The sequence below is a fragment of the Delphinus delphis genome, chromosome 11 (genome assembly GCF_949987515.2).
Source record: "Delphinus delphis chromosome 11, mDelDel1.2, whole genome shotgun sequence".
In the NCBI taxonomy this organism is placed as follows: Eukaryota; Metazoa; Chordata; class Mammalia; order Artiodactyla; family Delphinidae; genus Delphinus; species Delphinus delphis.
This window is the reverse complement of record NC_082693.1, coordinates 96,739,740-96,762,576: the sequence shown is the minus strand read 5'-3', so window position 1 is coordinate 96,762,576 and position 22,837 is coordinate 96,739,740. Positions and strand designations below refer to the sequence as shown.

Genomic DNA, 22,837 nt, shown 5'->3' with positions numbered 1-22,837 from the left:
GATTTTTTTTTTTTTTTTTTTTTTTTTTGCCTATGTCTAGTAATTTGGGAATTTATCCTGGATATAGTAAATTTTGCATTGTAGAGACTATGGAGTCTGTTACGTTCCTCTGAAGAATTTAAGTTTTTGTTTCAGTAGCCAGTTTACTTTAGTAGAAGGCTAATCTTTGTCTTCCCTGAGGGGTCAACGCCCGAGATCCTTTTCTGCTGTTCCAGCCTTGGCTGGGCTTCTTGTTTTCTGCCCTACGCATCTGTAGTCCCCAGGGTTAGCCAGTGATTTTGGCAGAGTTCATTCACGGGCTTTGGAGATCCTCTGCTATGCCTTTCTTTTTGTGCTTTCCCTCCTCACTTTCTAGCTGCTGTGGTAGTCCTGAATTCTCTTTTTTTGATTCCTAAAACCAGTAAGATCCTGGGTTTATATCTAAACTCTAGCCACTTAGCGTAAGGTTCCAGGTGAAGCCTGTCCTCAGGCAAAAGGCCAAATAACAGGAAACTCCATCTTTCCAAGGGTTGACTCCAGTTTATGTCATTTGCTCTCCAATGCCTTCAGAGAGTTTTTTGTTTATATTTTGGCTAGAGTTTATAATTGTTATCTGCTGGGAGGTTTGCTTCAATATGAGCAAATCCACCATAACTGGAAGCAAAACTTTCTGGCTGCCCATATTAAGTTTCTTCTTGCTTCAGTTTATGCTAGTAAATTTATTTATTTATTTGCTTTGCTAATAAATAAATTTATTTTTACTATTTTTACTAATTTTTATTATTTTTTCTTTTGCGTATTTTATTAAGTACTGTAAGAAGGGAGTCTCCATTCATTTGCAGCAGCCCATTATCTGTGACTTTTCTATACATGGGACAATATTTGCTTTCTGTGAATTTTGCGTATTTCTGTTTTTGCTACTTTTGTTTTGAAGACGCCATCAAGACCTTGCTTGTCAAAAGCACCATCTCTTTGGGCACATGGAGAAATGACATTAGGGGCTGAATCCCTTTTGCTGCACCTATGAAATACATACTTGCCCCATTAAGTTTTGGATTTCCTCTCTACTCCATTTCAAATCAGCTAGAATCCTTCAGAGGAAATTTTGGGGAAGTCGGAAGGCGGCAGGAATTATTCAGCTGCACAGAAGAGCGAAAGCTGGTCTAACTGTGATGTGAGCGGAGTCGCTGGACGTGGCTTCATCGAGTTTGTTGGCCAGCCTGCAGTAGCAGCTAGAGCGGTAAGGCGGAGTAGGTCCCGCACTGGGGGTGAGCTCCCCCAGGGCGGGCCTCACGCCTCGGCCCCGCCTCCGCCCTCCACCCTGGCGTGCTGTTTTACGGAGCACCAGGGGGTTTCCCTAGACGTGCTGTGTGTGTCCTCTAAGCCCCCATTAGAGTAGCAATGCCCAGCGCAGGGTAAGTGCAGGACCAAGGCATCAGAAAGCTGGGGCTGAGACCTGCCTCACCGAGTGATACCTGCGTGGCTCCCTTGTCTCTCAGTGAGGCTCTCGCAGCTTCTATGCTCTGAGAGCCCATGTTTCAAATGCTAGGCCCTCTGAAGCCACGGAATTCCAGACTGCGTTCTAAAGGGCTGGTTTTGTATTCTATCATGTAGCCAGAGGGGGTCCACCGGGGGAGACTTACTTTTTTTCTTCTCTTTTCTTTTCTTTTTCTTCTTTTTTTTGAGGTAGGAAATAGAATTCCAGACGACTAAACTGCAGCTGAGTAGTTACAAGTGTGCTTAATTTGAGTGGAGCTTATTTGCAGACATTTTAGGAAATAAATCTGGGAAATCATTTGTGATTCTTTGCAGTTGACTTTGAGAAAGAAAATGGCTATATCTTAGATTTGTTTTATTCTCTTTTATTATAAAAGTAATAAGTGCTCGTTGCAAAAAGGCCAGAAAACACAAAAACACAAAATCATACTTCCCTATAATCCTACCACTGTATTCTTTTGGTTATTATCCTCCCAGGTTTTGTTTCTGGTGCATAGATAGATAGATGGATGGATGGATGGATAGATAAGCAAATACACAAAATAAGTGTTAAAATGAAAATTAAATCATGCTAGTTGTTCTTTCAATCATGAAACAATATCAAGGAAAACTTTTTGCATTCATGATTTAGACAGGCCCTTTGTTTTTAATGTCTATGAACCATAATTTATAAAACCAGTCTTCTATTAATGGGCATTTAAATTGTTTCATTTTTTCCCTTCTTATAAACAGGACAGAACAGATCCTTACACATATGGATCTGTCCTATTATTCCATTAGTGTAAAGTTCTAGAAGGGGATTTGAGAATATTCAAGGACCACGTTTTCTGTATACAAGCCAGCACTGATTTCTTTCTTTGTCATTTGCCTTAATCCCTGCCTATTTGACAAGTAGGGAAAAATTAACTTGTGTTAATTAGACCTTTTAAATTACCAATGAGTTTGAGCAGTTTTTCATACATTTCTTGGCTTTTTAAAAAACCTTTTTTAATGTGAATTACCTGTTTAAACCTTAGTCTGTTGTGTGATTGGGGATTTATGTTATCCTTTTGATTCTTAAGAGTTACTCATATATTGAGCAAATTAACCTGCATTTCTCACATATATTAACAATAGTTTTTCCCACTCGTTTTTCTTTCATTGTTATTTGTGTATTTTTTTAACAAACAAAAATTAAATATTTATATTGTCAGACCTATCCATTATTTAAATGATTTCTAGCTCTAATGTGTTCTTTGGAAGGAACTTTTCACACAGTGATTATGTATTACATGTATTATGTATATTCATCTTAATTTTCTTCCACTACTTTTATGGTTTTATTAGTCTGTTTAGTATATATTTACTCTATCCAGATTTAGCCTAGATAAGGTAGCAAGTAGATTAATTTTATTTTTTTCTAAAATGTCCGTCCAGTTATTTCAACAGCACTTATTATATAGTTCATGTTTTTGGTTTATTTGAGTCTTAATTTTTACCAGACAGGTGATGATGAAAAGGAAACACTTAATATTCAAATGTACGTTTGACAGTCTTCATAAACTGGAGTTCTTTTGTCTTAATAGAGGTCCCATGGGAGGACCAACGAGTCAAAAGTTCCAAAAGAGATTACCTCCCCAGTCCTGTTTCATCTGAAGATATCTGGAAAAACTGCTCCTTAGATGAAATTGAGAGGACCTTTTGCCAAGAGGTAAGAACGTTCTCCTAGTGCCAGGGTTATCTAAAGTGTGAACAGAGAGAGTAGATGGCTGTGGAAGACCATTAGGTCTAGACGTTATTTCTAAACTGCTTTGAACCACCTCTGCTTCCTCAAGCCCTGGGACCTCCTCCAGCTTCTCGTAACAACAATGCATGGATGATGGTAACGATGATGAGACATTAAGTACTTCCTTGGTGCTACTCACACACTAAATGTAATAAGAAAAATTTAAGACTTATATAACGACATGATACAACTTTATTGAGTAAAATAAAGGAAAATCTGAAAAATGAAGAGGGCTTTTCTAGCTCTTGGACTGGAAGATTTAGTATTAACACCTTCTCGCCCTACATCTGGGTGGATATATATATATATATATATATATTTTTTCTTTTGAAAAGTTACAATACAGGGCTTATCCTATCACATATAAAATATTTTTAAAGGTATAATAATTAAAACATTATGACAGTGGTGCAGCAGTGAACATTCAAATTGATTTAAAACAGTAGTTGGGTAGTGGGCCAATCTTGATACGTGAATTTAGCATATGATGTGAGGCATTCCAATAAAGTATGGTGGGGACGAGGGAGGAGAAGATTCAGTAATTATTACTGGGATAATTCGCTAGCCAGCCATGTGGGGAAGAAAGCTTGGAACCTTCCACTCTCCACACCAAAATAAATTCTGTATGCCCCCACTATTTAAATTTAAAAATAAATAATCTAGGTGAAAATTTTTAATCTTGAAATTTAGACTTTTAAGCATGAAGTAAAGCCCCAAAGCCATAAAGAAAAAGACTGATAAATTTGACTATATTAAAATGAAAAAGTATTTGTACAGCAAAACTTTGTACAAACAAATGATAAACTTGGCAAAGCATGTGCCACGTAAATGACAGATAAATAATAACTGTTCCTAACATATGTAGAACTTTTATAAATTATTAATATAAAACTTTCAGTAGAAAATCATCAATGTGGAAAAAATTAACAGAAGCCAATATTGATAAGGGCGTTAGAGGGGGAGCACATGAATATTCTGTTGGTAAATCGGTAAAACTTGTTTTCTCTTGTTGTTGTTAATGAATTATTGTTTTTATGAAAACATGACCATTCCAAAAAATGTAAGCAATTCTGAAAAGTATAAAGAAGAAAGTAATAAATTATTCAAAATCCACCACCCAGAAATAATCAAAGGCAACATTTGGTGAACATAATTCTAGGCCTGTCTTTATTCTATGTATAGAAGGATTGCTGCATCGGCAGGTGGGTGGGTGGATACATAGATAGAAATAATTTTATAGGAAGAGAATCATGCTCCTTTTTACAAATAAATCATATTTAATTTAAATTTCTTTTAATTTACCAGAAGTAAAAAAAAAAAATCATCATCATCACCCTCATAATTAACCCTTTTATGGGGCTGCCTCTGTGCCAGGCAGTGTTGTAAGCGCCCCTCAGGTGTTCAGTCCTCACGGCAACTCCAGGAGTTAAGCACCATTATCATCCCGGGTTCAAGATGAGGAACCTGAAGCACGAGGAGGCTTAATGACCTGCCCCAGGTTACCCCGCCAGAGAGTCCTGGGGCCCAGTCTGAACCCCGGGTGCTCCACATGATATAATGTCCTCAAGTGAAGCCAAAGATATTTCTGAACTTTGGATAAATATTTCTTTACCACAAGAGATACCAGGTCCCAAAAAGAGTTTTGAGACAAAAAAAGAGATTAAGAAAGCCGTGAAGAGTTGGAGAAATGATGGTGTTTTGAAGGATGTCTCAGTTACAGTCAGCGCAGGCTGGCTATGAAACTCCTTGTGATTGGCACTTCCTGTGTTTCTTCCCAGCCCCTCCCACCTCGCAATTCTTGCTGTTTATATTTTGTTCTCAGTCAGAGTTTATAATATTTGCATTTTGTTCTCTTACTGTAATTCCCCCAGTTGTTTTGCCTGCGTTTTATATCTACATGGATTTAATGCACGTCACTCTACCCCAGTGCTACCATAGCTTATCCCTTTCAGAGTTCTTTATTTTGATTTATTCTTTGGTTGGCTGGATTTCATGGTCAAGTAATTCCCTCAAGAAAGGCTCATGGGTGCTTTATTCCTTTTGTTTTTTCATACTATCTCTCTCTTTTTTTTTATTAGAACAACAACGTAGCTGGGTATAATTCTTCCATCATTCTTTCTTTTCCTCAAAATGTTGTTTTTCTACATTGCCTTCTGGCATTGGGTGTTCTTGAGAAGAATCCTGAGGTCGACTGATTTTTTTCCCCCTTGTAGATAATTTTTTATTCTACCAGGATGCCTAAACTATTTTTTCTTAATCCTTGAAATTAAAAAGCAAAACGAAGACTGTCTTGGCATGGAGCATTTTGCCAAAGTTTCCTGGAACACAGTATATTCTTTTGACGTACAGATTTAGTTCTTCACTTCAGGAAAATTTCCCCTGTGTCACGTCACTAAAACCTTCTCCCTGCATCCTTCTCTCCCTCCCTTCTGTCTTCCTTCCATCTTTCCTTCCTTCAGTGGTATCCTCAGTTATCCTTATATTGGATCATCTTTGTCTATCCTTGATGGTAATCATCTTCTCTCAAAATGCCATACTTTTTTTTTTTTTTTTTTTTTGTGGTACGCGGGCCCCTCACTGTTGTGGCCTCTCCCGTTGCGGAGCACAGGCTCCGGACGTGCAGGCTCAGCAGCCATGGCTAACGGGCCTAGCCACTCCGCGGCATGTGGGATCTTCCCGTACCGGGGCACGAACCTGTGTCCCCTGCATCAGCAGGCGGACTCTCAACCACTGCGCCACCAGGGAAGCCCAAAATGCCATAATACTTTTATCCTTTTCCTCCGCCTTCATTGGGAATCTTTCAAGCCATTGTTTTTTTTTTTCTTTTTTTTTTTTGACCACACCTTACGGCTTACAGGATCTTAATTCCCCGACCAGAGATGGAACCCAGGGCCCTGGCAGTGAGAGTGCTGAGTCCTAACCACGGGACTGCCAGGGAATTCCCAAGCCATTCCTTTACTATTAATTTTAATTTCAGCCTTGTCTTTTATTCTTGCTGTTTCTAATTTGTTATTAGTTCCTGTAATGATGCTGTTTTTGTTTTCTATTTTCTTAGCTTTGAAATATCCTTCTACTCTCTTTCATTGTTTTTTTTTCTTTCTTTCATTGTTTTATCATCTTGTCTTCAAGCTTTTCTTTTAATGAATTTATATTCTTATTTAGTTCCTTTTTATAGTATGAAAGCTTTGCTGGTTTTATATATATATATATATATATATTTTTTTTTTTTTGTATCCTGTTCTCCTACAGATTGGGTTCTTTGTCTTTTGCTTGATGTTCGTTTGTTTCTTTCTTTTTCTATAGTGTGTTTGCATAGTTGTAAAACCATTTCTTTTCATCCTGCTTGTGCTTAGGTTGAGATCCACTCATATTATGGAGGTAGCTGTACAGTTTTTCACTGCACAGCTGTACAGTTCCCCATTAGCTATATATATGCACAGATAATGCGCTGCCCAGGGATGGGCATTGGATTGCTCCCTGTTTTGTGCTCATCCAAACGATGCCACCGTAAGTGGTTGGCTCCGTATCTTCTGGTGCATGCCTGCTAAGGTGTCTCTGAATTACACCCAGCATTCCTTGCTAGGTTGTAGGGAGCATGCCCCTCAGCTTTCATTGGCAGTATCCAGTTATTTTTCAGAATACCAATTCACACTCCCATTGGGAGCATATGAGAATTCCTGTTGTCCAGTGTACCCACCAGCTCTTGATATCATTAGAGTTGTCCATTTTTACCAGTCTGATGCGGATTAAACGGCATTTCAGCTATAATTTAAATTTTGTTTCTCTTTTTACTGATGTGTCAGATAGCTCCTTACATTTTACAACCTTTCTTTAGAACATTTTTGGTAAAAATGTATCCATTTTTAACAAACATTTATTGAGTGCCTACCGCATGCCGAATTGTGCTTCATTTTAGATAATTATTAGCGAACAAAACAGGGCACAATCTTGGCTCTCATGGAGATTGCATGACCTTACATCAGGGAGAGAGATGTTAAACAAATACACGTCCGTAACTACCATTTTCCTAGAGTGGTATGACAGAAAAGGACGGGGTATTATAAGAGAGAATAACAAGGGGAGCCTCGTTTAGACTGGGGGCCAGGGGAACATTTATAAGACGCAAGTGTTTAAACGTGGGAAATGGGTGCACCTTTCGCTCGTCCATCCCTAACATGACGGCTGCCGTGTATCATCTCCAAAGTGTGATGCAGATACACACTAGTTCCTGTGGGAAAAGTTTCATGACATGTCGTTAAATGAAAAAAGCATTTGTCAAAACTGAAAGTGTAGTATGGTCCCATTTTTGTAAAATTATAATATATGTTTATGTGATCATGTTGGAGTTTTTGGAACACCATATAAAAACCTGTGGGTAGTGAGACTTCCGGTATCTTTATGTCCTTTTTTATACTTTGCTGAATTGCTTGCATTTTTTTTTGTTTGTTTCATTATAAACAGTAATGATGAAAATTCCTAAAAAGTTTTACGTGTCGCAAAGACATTACTTCTGGGGACTTCCCTGGCGGCCCAGTGGTAAAGACTTCACCTTCCAATGCAGAGCGTGCAGGTTCGATCAGATCCCTCGATCCCTGGTCAGGGAGCTAAGATCCCACATGCCTCCGGGGCCAAAAAAACCAAAACATGAAACAGAAGCAATATTGTAACAAATTCAATAAAGTCTTAAAAAAAAAAAACCCAGAAAAACAAAAACATTACTTTTGTTTCATTCCTGCTTTTCTTCTAAGAGCTCTGGATTATGTCAAAACACTCTCCTGAAAAAAACCTGATTGGAGACTAAATGCCATTAAGATATTAAAAGCAGGTTTCATTAATCCAATAAATATACTGAGACCAGACTCCATGTCTGGCTTTGGCTTCCCTCCACTAGAGGCTTCCCCCAGGCAGCCCACCTCCCCGAGAGAGAGATGGGCACGTTTAGCCACATATTGGGTTAATTTTATGCAACTTTCTAAGAAGCTTAGGCCCTGTAAGTCTCTAGATTCTTTTCAAGATTTCCCCTTAGAGTTCCGATATTCCTGTGCACCTTCAGGAAGTCTTAGTGAATGTGCTTCTTATTCCTTTAGTGGGGAGAGACACTTGTCCATATATTTCCATGCTCCAGCAGCTTTTTTTTTTTTTTTTTTTTGCGGTATGTGGGCTTCTCATTGTTGTGGCCTCTCCCGTTGCGGAGCACAGGCTCCGGATGCGCAGGCTCAGCGGCCATGGCTCACGGGCCCAGCCGCTCCGCGGCATGTGGGATCTTCCCGGACCGGGGCACGAACCCGCGTCCCCTGCATCGGCAGGCGGACCCTCAACCACTGCGCCACCAGGGAAGCCCTCCAGCAGCTTTTTAAACGTCCCCTTTTACACCAAGTTGGTGTTTCTTTTGTTTATCTTCGTATCCCAGTTAGCAGGAAAAAAGTGAATTCGGACAACGTGGAGAGGGTTGGAAATATCGAAGAATATTGTTATTACTCAGTAATAAACAGCAGGAAAACCTTTGGAAATAAAACGAATCTTCATAGCATTTTTATGAGTCATACAAAAATCAGTGGTTAACCTACTTTACTGCATTTTAGAAGTCCCATAAGCAAAGCTGATTCACCCTGGTTCTTTGTAATTCCCCCCCGCCAAAAAAAAGGATAATTAAAGAAATGTCCAATGTGTACGATGTTTATGAAATCCTAACGATTTCCCTTACAGTCAAAGCTACTTCTCTTTTTAATAAAATGTCACCAGCTTTTTGTTTGATTGACCTGACTTAATCAGGAGCAGCCTAGCATGGGCTCACAGTCGGGATGGGTTGAAAGTATATTAAGAAAGATGTATCAAACTGGCAGATCCACCAAGTATTTTTAGCTCTGAAATTTGAGTTAGAGCTAGTGTATGTGCTGTTTTTCCCTGAGAAACTTGTCTGCCTTGTCAGTTGAGTAGCTGTGACTGGGGATACTGTTTTGTAGTGAGCTCATCAATTAAACATTTGAAGTTCGGTACGTGCCATAGTAACCTTTTTGATCAGTTTTGGAAAGGAAAATGTGAAGGGGTTTTGGTGAAGATAAAGTGGTTGAGCAGCTCTGTGCCGCTGATTTCTGTGAATGCTGTAATTTTAATTCACCACAGCTTTCAAAGTCCTATGAAAAGGTTGAAAAGGCCCTGAGTGCAGGGGACCTGTCCAAACGTGGATACGTATCTTTGAATTACCTAAAGGTTGTCCTCGACACCTTTGTATACCGATTACCAAGAAGAATTTTCATCCAGTTAATGAAAAGGTAAGAGTCCCGTTGTTTCCTTGACATTTTTTTTCCCCAAACGTCAACTGTGAGGATCGGGAACAGCTTTATTTATTTTTTATGAATGTTTTAGACTTTTTTACTATTGAAAATTTTAAACACATGCAGAAGTAAAGAGAATAATGAATCCACGAATGCTCCCACTACCCGTCTGCAACTTCCCACTCACTCATGGTCAATCATTTCATTGCTATCCCTGCCCATTTTTCCTCAACCTCAGATTTTTTTTTTTTTCCTATGGTACGCGGGCCCCTCACCGTTGTGGCCTCTCCCGCTGCGGAGCACAGGCTCCAGACGCACAGGCTCAGCGGCCATGGCTCACGGGCCCAGCCGCTCCGCAGCATGTGGGATCTTCCCGGACCAGGGCACGAACCCGTGTCCCCTGCATCGGCAGGCGGACTCTTAACCACTGCGCCACCAGGGAAGCCCAACCTCAGATATTTTTGAAGCAAATACCAGACATCATTATTTCATTGAAAAGATCTATGTCTCTCGATAAGAACTCTTTTTAGAAACATGGTGAAAATACTGTTTCACACCTAATAGAATTATCAATAATATTAATAAATATCCAGTCAGAGTTCAAATTTAACTGATTGTCTCACATTTTCTTTTATAACTTATTTGAGTCGAGATCCAAATCAAATCTGTACATTGCAGTTGATTGATTTGCCACAATTCTTCTTTAATCTGCAGGGTCTCTCTCCATTTGTTAATTTCCCCCCCTTAAGATGCATTTGTAGAAAAAGTCTGGATTGTTTGTTATGTAGAGTTTCTTACAATCTGAATCTGACTGATTGCAACCCACGGTGACATGTAACGTGCTCTCCTGTCTCCCTCCCCGCCAGCCCCTGCCCCTGAATTGATACATGCACAGATCCAGGTTCAATTTGGGGGGCAAGAACACTTCATAGGTGGTAGCAAGCATGTATGGACTGCCTGTCTTTCTTCTTGTGATGTTAGCAGCCCTTGTTGATCGCCCCTATATCCATCAGTTCACTAGGGATTGTAAGGTGGTGACGCTCTGTGTCTACTGTTGCCCCTTTATTAGTTGGAGTACTTCTGTAATGCAAACTTCCCCTTTCCAACCATTTGGTAACAATGAGACACAGTTAGTGTAGAAAAGGTAGGATCTCCTTGGTTCTTTCCCTTCACTTACTATTTTTCAAAATAATGAATTGGTTTCCTAGCATCCTCCAGAAGTGAGCAATGAGTGACTTTTCTTAAATGTTATTAAGAGCTCATGAACGTTAACGTATTTGATGCCTTTCAATTCATTACAGTTATTATTCTCCTTGATACTCAATTTGTTCTGTCTTGGCCATTGGGAGGCTTTTTGTGTTGGCTCCAGAGTCCTGCTGGTGTGACCCTAGTAGTCTTTGATAACATTTCTTGGTATAACGAAATGCTCTAGGCTCTTCTGGTACATCTCTTGCCTCAGACCTGGAATCAGCCATTTCTCCAAGGACTCCTGTTTACTTTTATTTGGAAATGGTATATATAGACCGAACTTTGGGTGAGGAATACTGTCTTTAATTTACCTGGTTTTCTGTCCAGGTAACTCAGAGAACCTTTTCTCAGGGGACATGGGATTGAGGCTGATAGAAAGATTGTCCTGTGAAACTCTGAATAGTTGGAGGACACCTTGGGGTTACCTGGAAAGGAGGGGCATTAGAGAACGAGAAGGAAAAAATAGGACTGAGCTAGACCAGCTGGACCCATTTCCCATAGCACTTCCTTCCCTTCTCAGCACCCTGTGTGTCCAGAGAGAGTCGCCTGTGTGTTACCACCATGGCTTCTAGAGCGAAGGGCATAAATATTTCCATGGCTCAGAAAACAGCTCTGTTTTCCTGCCTGTACATAGTGAAAACTTTTAGGAATTACTTTCTTGGATAGCTAAGAGTTGTATAGCCATTTCTTTTTGTTTCATTTTCAAAATGACACAAGTAATAATGTAGTAGCAGTAATAGAAATCAAAAACAAAAAAGTCACCATCCACCTTACATAGCCAATGACTGTTTCCATTTTTCCACATTCTCTTCAACTTTGTATCCACATACATATGTAATCTTTACATATTTGTAATCAAAATGCACCTACAGTTTTATATCACGCTTTTTAAATGGGAATATGCATATTATACCATTCTTCATATTGGCTTCATAGTCTTCAAAATTATAATTTTATGGATGCCTACTGATGCTGGCCATTGTGGGAGGTGCTAAGAATGCAGAAATAAATAACAAAGAGTTCCTGGCCAGAGCGGCTGCCAGGGATGACGGCTGTGAAGACTGATGGGCACATAGAAGACTGAGTGTATTAGGAGGCTGAGGGCGGCCGGAGATGTGGTGGTATTCACGTGTTCTAGCCAGGGATCCAGGGATTTCTGAGTCATGACCTTTGTCATGTCACCCACCCAGAACTCCCAGTGGAACAGGGCGCAAGAGGCAACAGCAGGGTGAATCCCAAGTGCTAATATAAGGAATTATAACTCTGGTACGCCTCTTGGTGCACATATCTGGAAGTGACGCTTCGTCATATCTTCCTGGCCAGCTGTCCCCTTTGTAATTATATCACTACCCTTTTATCCCTCTGGCTTTTATAGTCTATCTTATCTGCTATTAAAATACCCATAACACTTTTCTTTTGATTAGTATTTGTCAGGTATCTCTTTTCCCAACCTCTCGTTTTCACTCTTTTATTGTCATGGTTTCAGTGTATTTCTTGTAAAATACCATATATCTGTATTTTTAAAATTCCAAAATGAACATCTTTACCTTTGTAATGGGCCAGTTCAGTCTGTTTCCGTTTGTTGTGATAGATGGATTTGGATCGTCCCCACCACTTTACTTTGTACTCTCTATGATTTACTTGGTTCTTTCTTTTTTCTCCGTCATGTTTGGTTCGGCTGAGTTTTTCTTATCACTCTTGTTTTTCCTCCACTGCCTTGAGACTTAAATATTTTATTTCTATTCTTACATTGATTATCCTTAAAATGTTAACATGTGTTCTAAACTTGTAAAGCCTAAAGCTAATCAGTGTTTCCATTGTCCTGGGTAAAACAAGCACTTTCAGCCCACATGTTACCATTGGCTAGTGCCGTTTTTTTTTTTTTTTCCGTGTTGGGTCTTCGTCTCTAGTTGCAGCACACGGGCTCAGTAGTTGTGGTGCATGGGCTTAGTTGCTCTGCGGCATGTGGGACCTTCCCAGACGAGGGATCGAACCCATGTCCCCTGCATTGGCAGGCGGATTCTTAACCACTGCGCCACCAGGGAAGTCCCTCTCCCATTGCTTTTATTTATTTAATTTATTAATTTTTTAAAATTTATTTATTTGTTTAAATTTTTGGCTGCCTTGGGTCTTTGTTGTGTGGGCTTTTCTCTAGTTGTGGCGAGCGGGGGCTACTCTTCATTGCGGTGCACAGGCTTCTCATTGGGTGGCTTCTCTTGTTGCAGAGCATGGGCTCTAGTAGTTGTAGCACGCGGGCTCAGTAGTTGTGGCTCACGGGCCTAGTTGCTCCGCAGTATGTGGGATCCTCCCAGACCAGGGCTCGAACCCGTGTCCCCTGCATTAGCAGGCAAATTCTCAACTACTGTGCCACCAGGGAAGCCCCAACTCTGTAAGACTTTGAAACCCTTCTCTGGTGAAAAATTCATTGTTTCAAAGAAGGCTAATACTCAAAACAGGACCAATAAAAACTGTATATTCGTCCATTTATCCACTCAGCAAATATTTTTTGTGCTCCCATTACATGCTAGGAAATATTGAGTCCTTAGGGATACAAAGCCTGACCGCAAGAGCTGGGTCTAGTTGGAAGGATAGAAGACATAAAACTTACTGCAATATAAATGCCAGGGGGTGAGAGCAACGTGTGTCAAGATTGTTAAGAATCGAGTGACTAGTCATCATCAGCTGTTTAATTAAGGACTAATCCAGGCCTGCTGACCCGTCCTCCCTCGTCCCACCCTAGAGTGTATGGGTTCATAACCAACTGTAGCCCATGACAGGAACATTCTCTTAGTTCCAGAATAGCCTGTTTACTTACTTAGTTGTACTGCAAAGGGAGGCTGATTCATGACTCTGCTTGAAACATTAGCTCCGGTCCCACTTTCATGTTTATTTCAGAAAGCAGCATTCGGATGCTTTTGGTACATAGCAATATCTCCCAAGTTAGTTATTTACTGAGCACATCCAATAACTGAATCTCTAGTAACTAACCAGGAGTGCGATGAATTACTTTGCCTCAGACTCATACGTGAGCGAGTACCAAAGCGGAGCTGCTCGGCCTCAGTGTCTACCTTGCGAAGTCTGCCGAGCGAGGGGCAGTCTGCGCTGTGGGGCAGGGCTCTGGGGAGGCTCCCAGGGCCTGGAGGTGGACCTATGGGTCCGGGGTTTGCTCTCTGCTCCGGAGGCTGCAGCGCCGCACCTCTGTCCATCTAGAATGCCACTGCACAGTGTGGATTCCAAGGTTTGGGGTCCTGCTTTCGTGGGGGAGACGCTTTAGTTGGTACACCAGCTGTCATTAGTCTTTATGCCTGTATGACCTGTTCTCTCAGGATGGACAGGAATAGTGCCGCTGACTGTGTGCCGGGCCCTGTCTTCAGTGATTTTCTCGTATTCGCTCACTTCGGCCTCTCAGCACCTCTGTGAGGTGGACACTGTCATCATCTTCATTCAGTTCTTTCACTTCATCCTCATTTGCTGAGGAAAGGAACGTGGGGGCGCGTGCCCGGCCTGAGGCTCCCAGCTAGTGAGTGATGGGGCCAGGATTCGAACCGGCTGCTCCAGAGCGGGCGCGTTCCGCCCCGCGCTGAGCCACCTGCTAGCACGTCGGGTGGGCCACCTCTTTAAGATAAACGAAGGCTTCCGTGTGTTCATCCCCCTCAGCTTGTATTAGTATATTGAAGAAGTAATTTAATTAAAAATAGTGAAATCTTCATCTCCGCTAATGGAGGACTGTAATAATGCTTACCGTGCCAAATATGTCACTGATGTACCGCTCGGCAGACAGACTGACGGACACACCTGAGAAGGTGGGGGATTGAGTGCCTGCCCCACGCCGGACCCGGCCATGGGCACTTAGGTCGAGCTCATAGATGAACGAGGTGAAGTCCCTGCTGACAGTGAGCTTACCCTCTGGGGCATCACACGAGAGCCACGGCCATCAGATACTTGAGAGCTGCAGAGGGCGTGGTTTCCGACTGACATGCCCGCTCCAACCCCTCTGACCATTTACCTGGGTCTTGGCCACGTTCTGGGACCTGGAAGGAGAAGGAGAGCAGAGGGAGAGAGCCAGGAGTGGGCAGGGATGGCATGTTGCCTAGCCACAGAGGGCAGCCCTGGGAAGCAGGTCCCGCTGATGTAGAGAGGGGCGCAGAGCTGTTAGAAGATGCTTTAGAGCCACTCCAAGAAGCTGTGTGTGCTGCCTCCGCACACTGGCATCCTCCCTCCACGCGGGCCCATCACCCTGGTCACTGCCATTTACATCAGCTGTGGCTCATTTTCCTGCGCCCGGAAACAATCTGTACTCTGCCTGTTCACGTACTCTTATTCTCGGTGTTATTATTTGCAGCTCACATGACTGTATACATAGAAAGTCCACAAGAATCTTCCAAAAAATATTAGAAGTAATAATAGAATTGAGAAGGTCATTGGATACAAGGTCAATATGCAAAGATCAATAATATTGCTATAACCTGCAGTAAGCAATTAGAAAAAGAAGTTTTAAAATATCATTTCTAAAAATATTTTAAAAAACCAAATACCTAGAAATATATCTAACGAAAAACGTGCAAAATTCTCTACATTGAAGGCTAGAAAGATTGCTTATACAAACAGCCATGCTTTACAAACTTTCAGAAGGCATAGCAGGAGCACTTCTCAGCTAATTCTCTGAGGTCAATATTATCCTGATACCGAAGCCAGACAAAGAGATCACAGGAAAAGAAAATCACAGATCAATATCCTTTGTGAATATAGTTGCAAAAATTCTCAAAAAAGTATTAGCAAAGTGAATCCAGCAACATGTAAAAAGGATTAAATGCTACGACCATGTGAGATTTATCCCAAGACTGCAAGGTTTGTTTAACTTCCAAAAGATCAATTAATGTAATACAAAATATTAATAGAAACAAGGACAAAGCTGCATGATCATAGATGCAGAAACAAATATTTGAAAAATTCAACACTCATTCAGGATAACAATTTTCAACCAACTAGGAATAGAAAAGAAATTCCCTAACCTGATAAAGGGCACTTATGATAAGCCCAAAGCTAACGGCATAGTTAATGGTAAAAGACTAAATACTTTCCTCCTGAGATCAGGAAAAACACAATGATATCAGCTCTAGCTACTTCTTTTCAACATTATACTGAAGTTCTAGACAGTGTAATCAGGAAAGAAAAGAAATAAAATGCATACAGATTGGGAAGAAAGAAGTAAATAAAACAGTCTTTATTCACAGACAACGTGATATTGTAGTAGAAAATTCTAAGGAACGAACACACACACACAAACTGCTAGAACTAATAAATGAACTCATCAGGGTCACAGGATACAAGATCAATATACAAAAATCAGTTATATTTCTATAAATTAGCAATGAACAATCTGAAAATGAACTTCAGAAAGCAATTCCATTCACAATAGCATAAAAAGAATAAATTACCTAGGAGTCAATTTAAGAGAAGAAGTGCCAGGCTTGTATACTGAAAATTATAAAAAACTGTTGAAAGGAAAAGAAGACGTAAATAAGTGAAGAGGCATTCCATATTCATGGATTGGAAGAATCGATAGTATTAAGGTGGAAATTCTCTCCAGATTGATCTGTAGATTCAATGCAAACCCCATCAAAATCCCAGCTGGCTTTTCCCCAGAAATTGAAAAGCTGATCTTAAAAATTCATTTGGAAATGCAAAGGTGGCAGAATAGCCAAAACAATTTTGGACAAGAAGAAGGAAGTTAGAGTACTTAAACTTCCAGACTTTGAATCTTAGGATAAAGCGACAGTAATAAAGACAGTGTGGTACTGGCATAGGATAGACTTAGTGGTTGACAGAACATAATTGTGAGTATGGAAATAAACACTTCCGTTTATGGTCAATTAATTTTCAGCCAATTCAGTAGGAGAAAGGATAATCTTTTCAACAAATGGTGCTGAGACAATTGGATATCCATATGCAAAAAGATGAATTTAGACATTTTCTTTACATCATGTACAAAAGTTAACTGAAAATGGACAATAGACCTAAATGTAAGAGCTAAAACGGTAAAAGTCTTAGAAGAAGACATATGTGTAAATCTTTGTGACCTCGTGTTAGGCAAATATTTCTTAGATGTAACACTAAAAGCATGATCCATAAAAGAACAAAATCTGTAAATTGGACTAATCAGAATTTAAAACCTTTGTGCTTCAGAAGACGCCATTAATGACAGGCTGAGAGAAAATATATGTAAATTATATATCTGGTAAAGGACTTGTATCTAGAATAGATGAGAACCCTTAGGACTCAAGAAGAAGACAACCTGATTTTTTAAATGGGCAAGAGATTTTAATAGACATTTCACCAAAGAATGTATAGAAGTGGCCAAATAGCACATGAAAAGATGCTCAATGTCATTAGTCATCAGGGAAATGCAAATCAAAACCACAATGAGATATATCACTTCACACCCCTAGGATGTCTACTATCAGAAAGACAGACGGCAATAAGTGTTGGCGAGATTGTGGAGATGGAACTCATACACTGCAGGTGCGGATGGAAAATGGGGCAACTGCTGTGGAAAACAACATAGTAGTTTCTTAAAAATTTCAGTGGAAATTTACCACATGACCCAGCAGTTCCACTCCTAGGTATCTGTGCAAGAGAAATAGAAACAGGTGTCCACACAAAGGCTTGTGTGCAAGAGTCCATAGTAACATTCTTCATAATTTCTAAACTGGAAACAATCAAGATGGTCATCAGCTTATGACAAGGTAAACAAAATGTGCTCTGTCATACAGTGGAATAGTAATATCAGGAATAAAGAGGAACAAAATGCCGATCCACGCAGTACATGGATGGACCTCAAAACCATTACAGTAGGTGATAGAAGCCAGACGGAAGGTGCATACAAGGCATATACCGTATGATTCTGTTTACATGAAATATCCAGAAAAAAGCGAATGCAGAGAGTTAGAAAGTAGATTCGTTGCCTTAGGATAGAGATGGAGATGGAGAGTGAGTACAAATGGGCACAAGGTTTCTTCGGGGTGATGAAAATATTCTGGAATTAGATAGTGGTGATCGTTGATAAATTTACTGAAAATTATAAATATTAGTTGTCAATGATTCCCATTTGGACATTAAACAATTGTCACTCCCAAACCAAAAAGTGCCCTGCACATATCCTCTAAATTACTTAATTTTCTCCAAGAGGACCTTATATCCTTTTCAGATCTTGGACCCCAAAGTCACAGTTGACATTTATACACGGCTTTATTACTTCACAAGTCTTTGGTCACACTGGTATTCACAATATCTCCCTATGAAGAGGTAGGGTTCTTTATTTCCCCTGCTTTTCCAGTAAACAGTTTCTCTCAGTTTTTTTTTTTTAATTAATTAATTAATTTATTTATTTTGGGCTGTGTTGGGTCCTCGTTTCTGTGCGAGGGCTTTCTCTAGTTGTGGTGAGCGGGGACCAGTCTTCATCGCGGTGTGTAGGCCTCTCACTATCGCGGCCTCTCTTGTTCCGGAGCACAGGCTCCAGACGCGCAGGCTCAGTAGTTGTGGCTCACGGGCCCAGTCGCTCCGCGGCATGTGGGATCTTCCCAGACCAGGGCTCGAACCCGTGTCCCCTGCATTGGCAGGCAGATTCTCAACCACTGCGCCACCAGGGAAGCCCAGTTTCTCTCGGTTTTGATATTCAATTTACTTATTGGTAATTTTTTATTCTGGGGGAAGAAATTTGCCTCGCGGTATTTTGCTCATAATGTTTTCTTTATGCAGCACGGCTGAAATTTTTTCTCACTAAGTAACTGTACATTTATGTAAGTGATGAGGTTGGTGGTAGTGAAAACGAGCATGGTTAATATTCTTAGTGAATCGGCTAGTTGTAATTGAATTTCCAGGAAGTTCTGTGCCCCATGAGGCTGAGCCGCGGGGCCCTCAGGTGTGTTGGGGTGCCCTGTGAATGTGCCAGCATTCAGCCTGCCCTGGGCAAAGGGTCAGCCTCCTTCCTCCTGCCGTGTCCTGGCAGAGAACCTTGTAGGACCTCCTGCCCTGGGCAAAGGGTCAGCCTCCTTCCTCTCTTCAGCCTGTCTCCTGCCGTGTCCTGGCAGAGAACCTTGTAGGACCTCCTGCCCTGGGCAAAGGGTCAGCCTCCTTCCTCTCTTCAGACCGTCTCCTGCCGTGTCCTGGCAGAGAACCTTGTAGGACCTCCTGCCCTGGGAAAAGGGTCAGCCTCCTTCCTCTCTTCAGCCTGTCTCCTGCCGTGTCCTGGCAGAGAACCTTGTAGGACCTCCTGCCCTGGGAAAAGGGTCAGCCTCCTTCCTCTCTTCAGACCGTCTCCTGCCGTGTCCTGGCAGAGAACCTTGTAGGACCTGCGCTTGCAAAGTTCTAGATTCCCTTCCCCCACCGCTCTTGGCACGTGGGTTATACAGTAATGACCATCCGTTGAGGTATTCGTGTTTCAAGTCATAATTCTATCTGGCCCAAACTCATGCTTTATTAAGTGCTGCTAAATACACGTAATGCTCTTGCTTCCTTTTTTCTCTTTTTAAAAAACTCCCTTATATATTCTCATGCTCAGAAACCTGATGGACATATAACGGGGAAGAATTGCGACATATTCTAAATTGCATGGTTGTAAAAATAAGTGATTCAGAATTCAAAGAACTAGTGCAAACGCTTGACCCTGGGTGCACCGGATGGGTCAACGTCAGCACGTTTATTGAACTGCTTGAAGAGAACCCTAAGGTGAGTTTTACAACAACTTCACGTTCGCTTTTCTGTTTACGGCAGGCAACTTAAGTGTTCTTCGTGAAATAAGAGATGCAGGTGAAACATGGTTTAAATAAATGGGTGAGCACATTTTTCAGCTGCGTTAATGTTTAAGTAAGAGTTGCGTTTAAAAGTTGCTTAACTTTGAGTTTTTAAATCTCATTGAAGGATGCTCTTTGACATTTCTGAAAACTTTCCCTTGAGTGACAGCACTTTATATGCCGATGTGACTCCTTTTCCCAGCATTGCAAAGGCACTGCTCTTGCAATCATGTCTTGCAGTAGAAACAAAAACAAACACTGCTTATTGCCTCTAGTGACAAACACTTACTTTTAGTATTTGTTTCTTTTGGCTGAAAAGTTGATGGTTTTATTATTAAAAATACTTCTATAACTTTAATAGCTATTAACATTTTAAGAACTTTAAAAAATCAGATTAGTTTCAGATAATGCGTGCAGTAAGCCCTAACAGAGTCTCGTTGAAATGTTTGTTAAAGACTTTCTTTGCCAGGTACAGATTAGGTTTTGGTTTCAATATTATGGCTTCCTGGGCTTCCCTGGTGGCGCAGTGGTTGAGGGTCCGCCTGCCGATGCAGGGGACACGGGTTTGTGCCCCTGTCCGGGAAGATCCCACATGCCGTGGAGCGGCTGGGCCCGTGGGACATGGCCGCCGAGCCTGCGCATCTGGAGCCTGTGCTCCGCAACGGGAGAGGTCACAACAGTGAGGGGCCCGCGTACCGAAAAAAAAAAAAAAAAAAAAAAAATTATGGCTTCCTGAATGCCCACCTTGTGCACATCCTAAACCATGTCACTCAATCCTTCTTGAACTCTGATTCAAAAGTGAGTCCCAGAGCTCTTTTACCCACAAAAATGAAGAGCTGCAACTTTTCCAGAATTCTGCTGTGGGACAGACCCTGTGTTAGCTTTTGAAATCATCACCTCTGACTGTCACAGCAGCCCTGCACATAGCCACCTTTTTTTCTTTAAAAACAGAAATACAGACATGTGAGCAGTCTGCTCTCCATGTGGCCAGCAGCGTGGGCTCTGCCTACTCTTAAGTCAGATGCTGTCAGCCTCCAGGCTGCAAACCCTCTAATGGCGTTGGGACCCGCAGGATAAAGCAGAACTTCCCCACGTAGCTGATGAGGTGCCACGTGGTCCAGCCCTGCCACCTCTCACGGGGTCTCCTCACCGCCGCACCGCTCGGGTCCTCAGGCTCCCCAGGTTCCCGCCACCATCCTCGGCAGTGCAGCTCCTGCCAGGATCCCCTTCCTGCTCCCTGGTCCAGGGCCCATTCTCCAGGGACCCTCCCTGACCCCTCTGATGAAGCCTGTCTTGCAGTCATCAGCCTCACACACCTGTGCCAGTCACAGGGTCACGTTTCTGTCACGATGTTGTCGTGCCTCCAGGAAGGCGGAGGCCTTTCTGGTTTTACTGCCCATTGTACCCACAGGCATAGCCCAGTGCCAGCAGCACTCACAAAGCAGTTTGTTGAGTGTATGTTAATATAAACAAGTGAATTAGAAACGTTAGAACGCAGAGATATGCAAATAGAAGAAACTTAAGATCACTGCTAATTCTAACATTGAGGAATTGTGTTACATTGTTACTCACTCTTACACTTTGTTGCGTATTCTTCCAAACCTTTATACCTACACAGGCATATGACTTTTTGCAGCTTTCTTGAGGTATAATTGATATATAAAAACTGCACATATGTAATGTATATAATTTGATGAACTGGATATATGTATACTTTCATATATAGTATCTATTTTATTTTAAAATGAGACCATATAATTAGTGACTTTTTAGTTTGTCATTGATTAACGTATTGTTAACCCTTAGTGTCAGTAAAAATTCTGCTATGTAATATTAAAAGATGCAGCGTATTCCCTGCTCTTATAATCTGGGTGTTCATTTTTCTTCCTTTTATAAATTTTGCTGCAAGGAATATTGTATTGCCTCCTTTTTAAAATCATCCTATGATAATTTCTTTAGTATAAATTTCCAGAAATGGAATAAAAATTTTATATATTTTTTTAATGTTTTATTTTAAAAGTTGAATATATGTATGAAGTACAAAATGCAAAAGATGCAGAAGGGAATACAGTGGAAGTGAGTTTTCCCTCTACCTCTGTCCCCAGCCACTCCCCAGAGACAGTCACTGTTACTCTAGAGGCTGTAGATTATCAAATTGTCTGATGTTATCCATTTTCAACACTAGCAGTTTGCTTCCTTTTTTATTTCTGCCATTCTGATAGGCAAAAATGTCATCTCATTATTCTTTCACTTTGCATTTATTTGATTTCTAGGTGATGGATTTTTTCATGTTTCCTGTACTTCTTAAAAATAAGCACAAGTTAAATGTTATTACCCCATTGCCAGATGGGGATTGGGGGTGGGGAGCAAGCTCACTTCTCAAGGTCTAAAGCTATTGGCTAATAATCAGGGACAAAGCTGCCAATCCCAAGTCCACCTGCCTCCAAAGCTCCTACTGCCTTTATGAGTGATTTGTCTTTATATATTTTCTCTTTCCCAATTAGCTAAGCACAACATCCTCCTGTAAAGACACCAAGGCACCTCTCTTCCTGGCTTGGGATTCGGTAAGTAACGCTTTCCCATGTGGCCCCAAGATGCTACCACCCCAGGTTACAAACGTGCAGCTTGGTAAATATGTTTGTTTTTTCTGTTAGGTGGAAGAAATTGTTCATGACTCCATTTCCAGGAATCTACACGTTTTCTATAATATGCTGCGGTCACATGACCTTGGAGACACAGGGCTCATTGGGCGAAATAACTTCAAGAAAATCATGCACGTTTTCTGCCCATTTTTAACAACCGAGCATTTAGTAAAGTAAGTTTTCTGGTAACGAAATTAATTCATGCCGTGTTTTCCATAAAGTCTGTTTTACAGTTTTAAACCTTTTTCTACGTTTTTTTTTTGCCATGTTAGTAGGTAGTGCTGATAATAGCTCCTATGTATTGAGTCTGTACTGAGCGTCGGGCGTTGGTTGGAAAGTCTGGCATATATGCTGTCATGTAGTCCTCACCACAGGCGTGTAGGGCAGCTATGACAATTCCTTTCGTGGATAAGGAAATGGAGGCCTGGAGACGTCAAGCACCTCCTTGGCGTCACACAGCTAGTCAGTGGAGCCTGGGTTCTCCTCTGGTCTGCGTGACTCCTATGCTCTTAATCGTTATGCCATTTAACCTCCCAGGGCGTCTGGCTATGATCAGCCAGCCCATAAATGGTAACTTGAATTATACTTTTCTTTCGTTTTAGTTTAAAACTTAATTTGTGGTGGATGAGCTGAAGCTTG

At 41.2% G+C, this 22,837-nt stretch overlaps 1 protein-coding gene across 1 annotated transcript in view; it reads left to right on the top strand.

Annotated features, from left to right (window-relative positions):
* The window catches only part of EFCAB6 (EF-hand calcium binding domain 6), a 199,177-nt gene that overhangs the window by 52,072 nt on the left and 124,268 nt on the right, over nucleotides 1–22,837 (top strand). Inside the window, 7 exon segments of the mRNA XM_060026001.1 lie at nucleotides 3,042–3,166; nucleotides 9,365–9,513; nucleotides 11,955–12,003; nucleotides 19,325–19,343; nucleotides 19,346–19,491; nucleotides 22,061–22,120; nucleotides 22,211–22,371. Coding sequence (XP_059881984.1) covers nucleotides 3,042–3,166; nucleotides 9,365–9,513; nucleotides 11,955–12,003; nucleotides 19,325–19,343; nucleotides 19,346–19,491; nucleotides 22,061–22,120; nucleotides 22,211–22,371 — 709 coding nt within the window.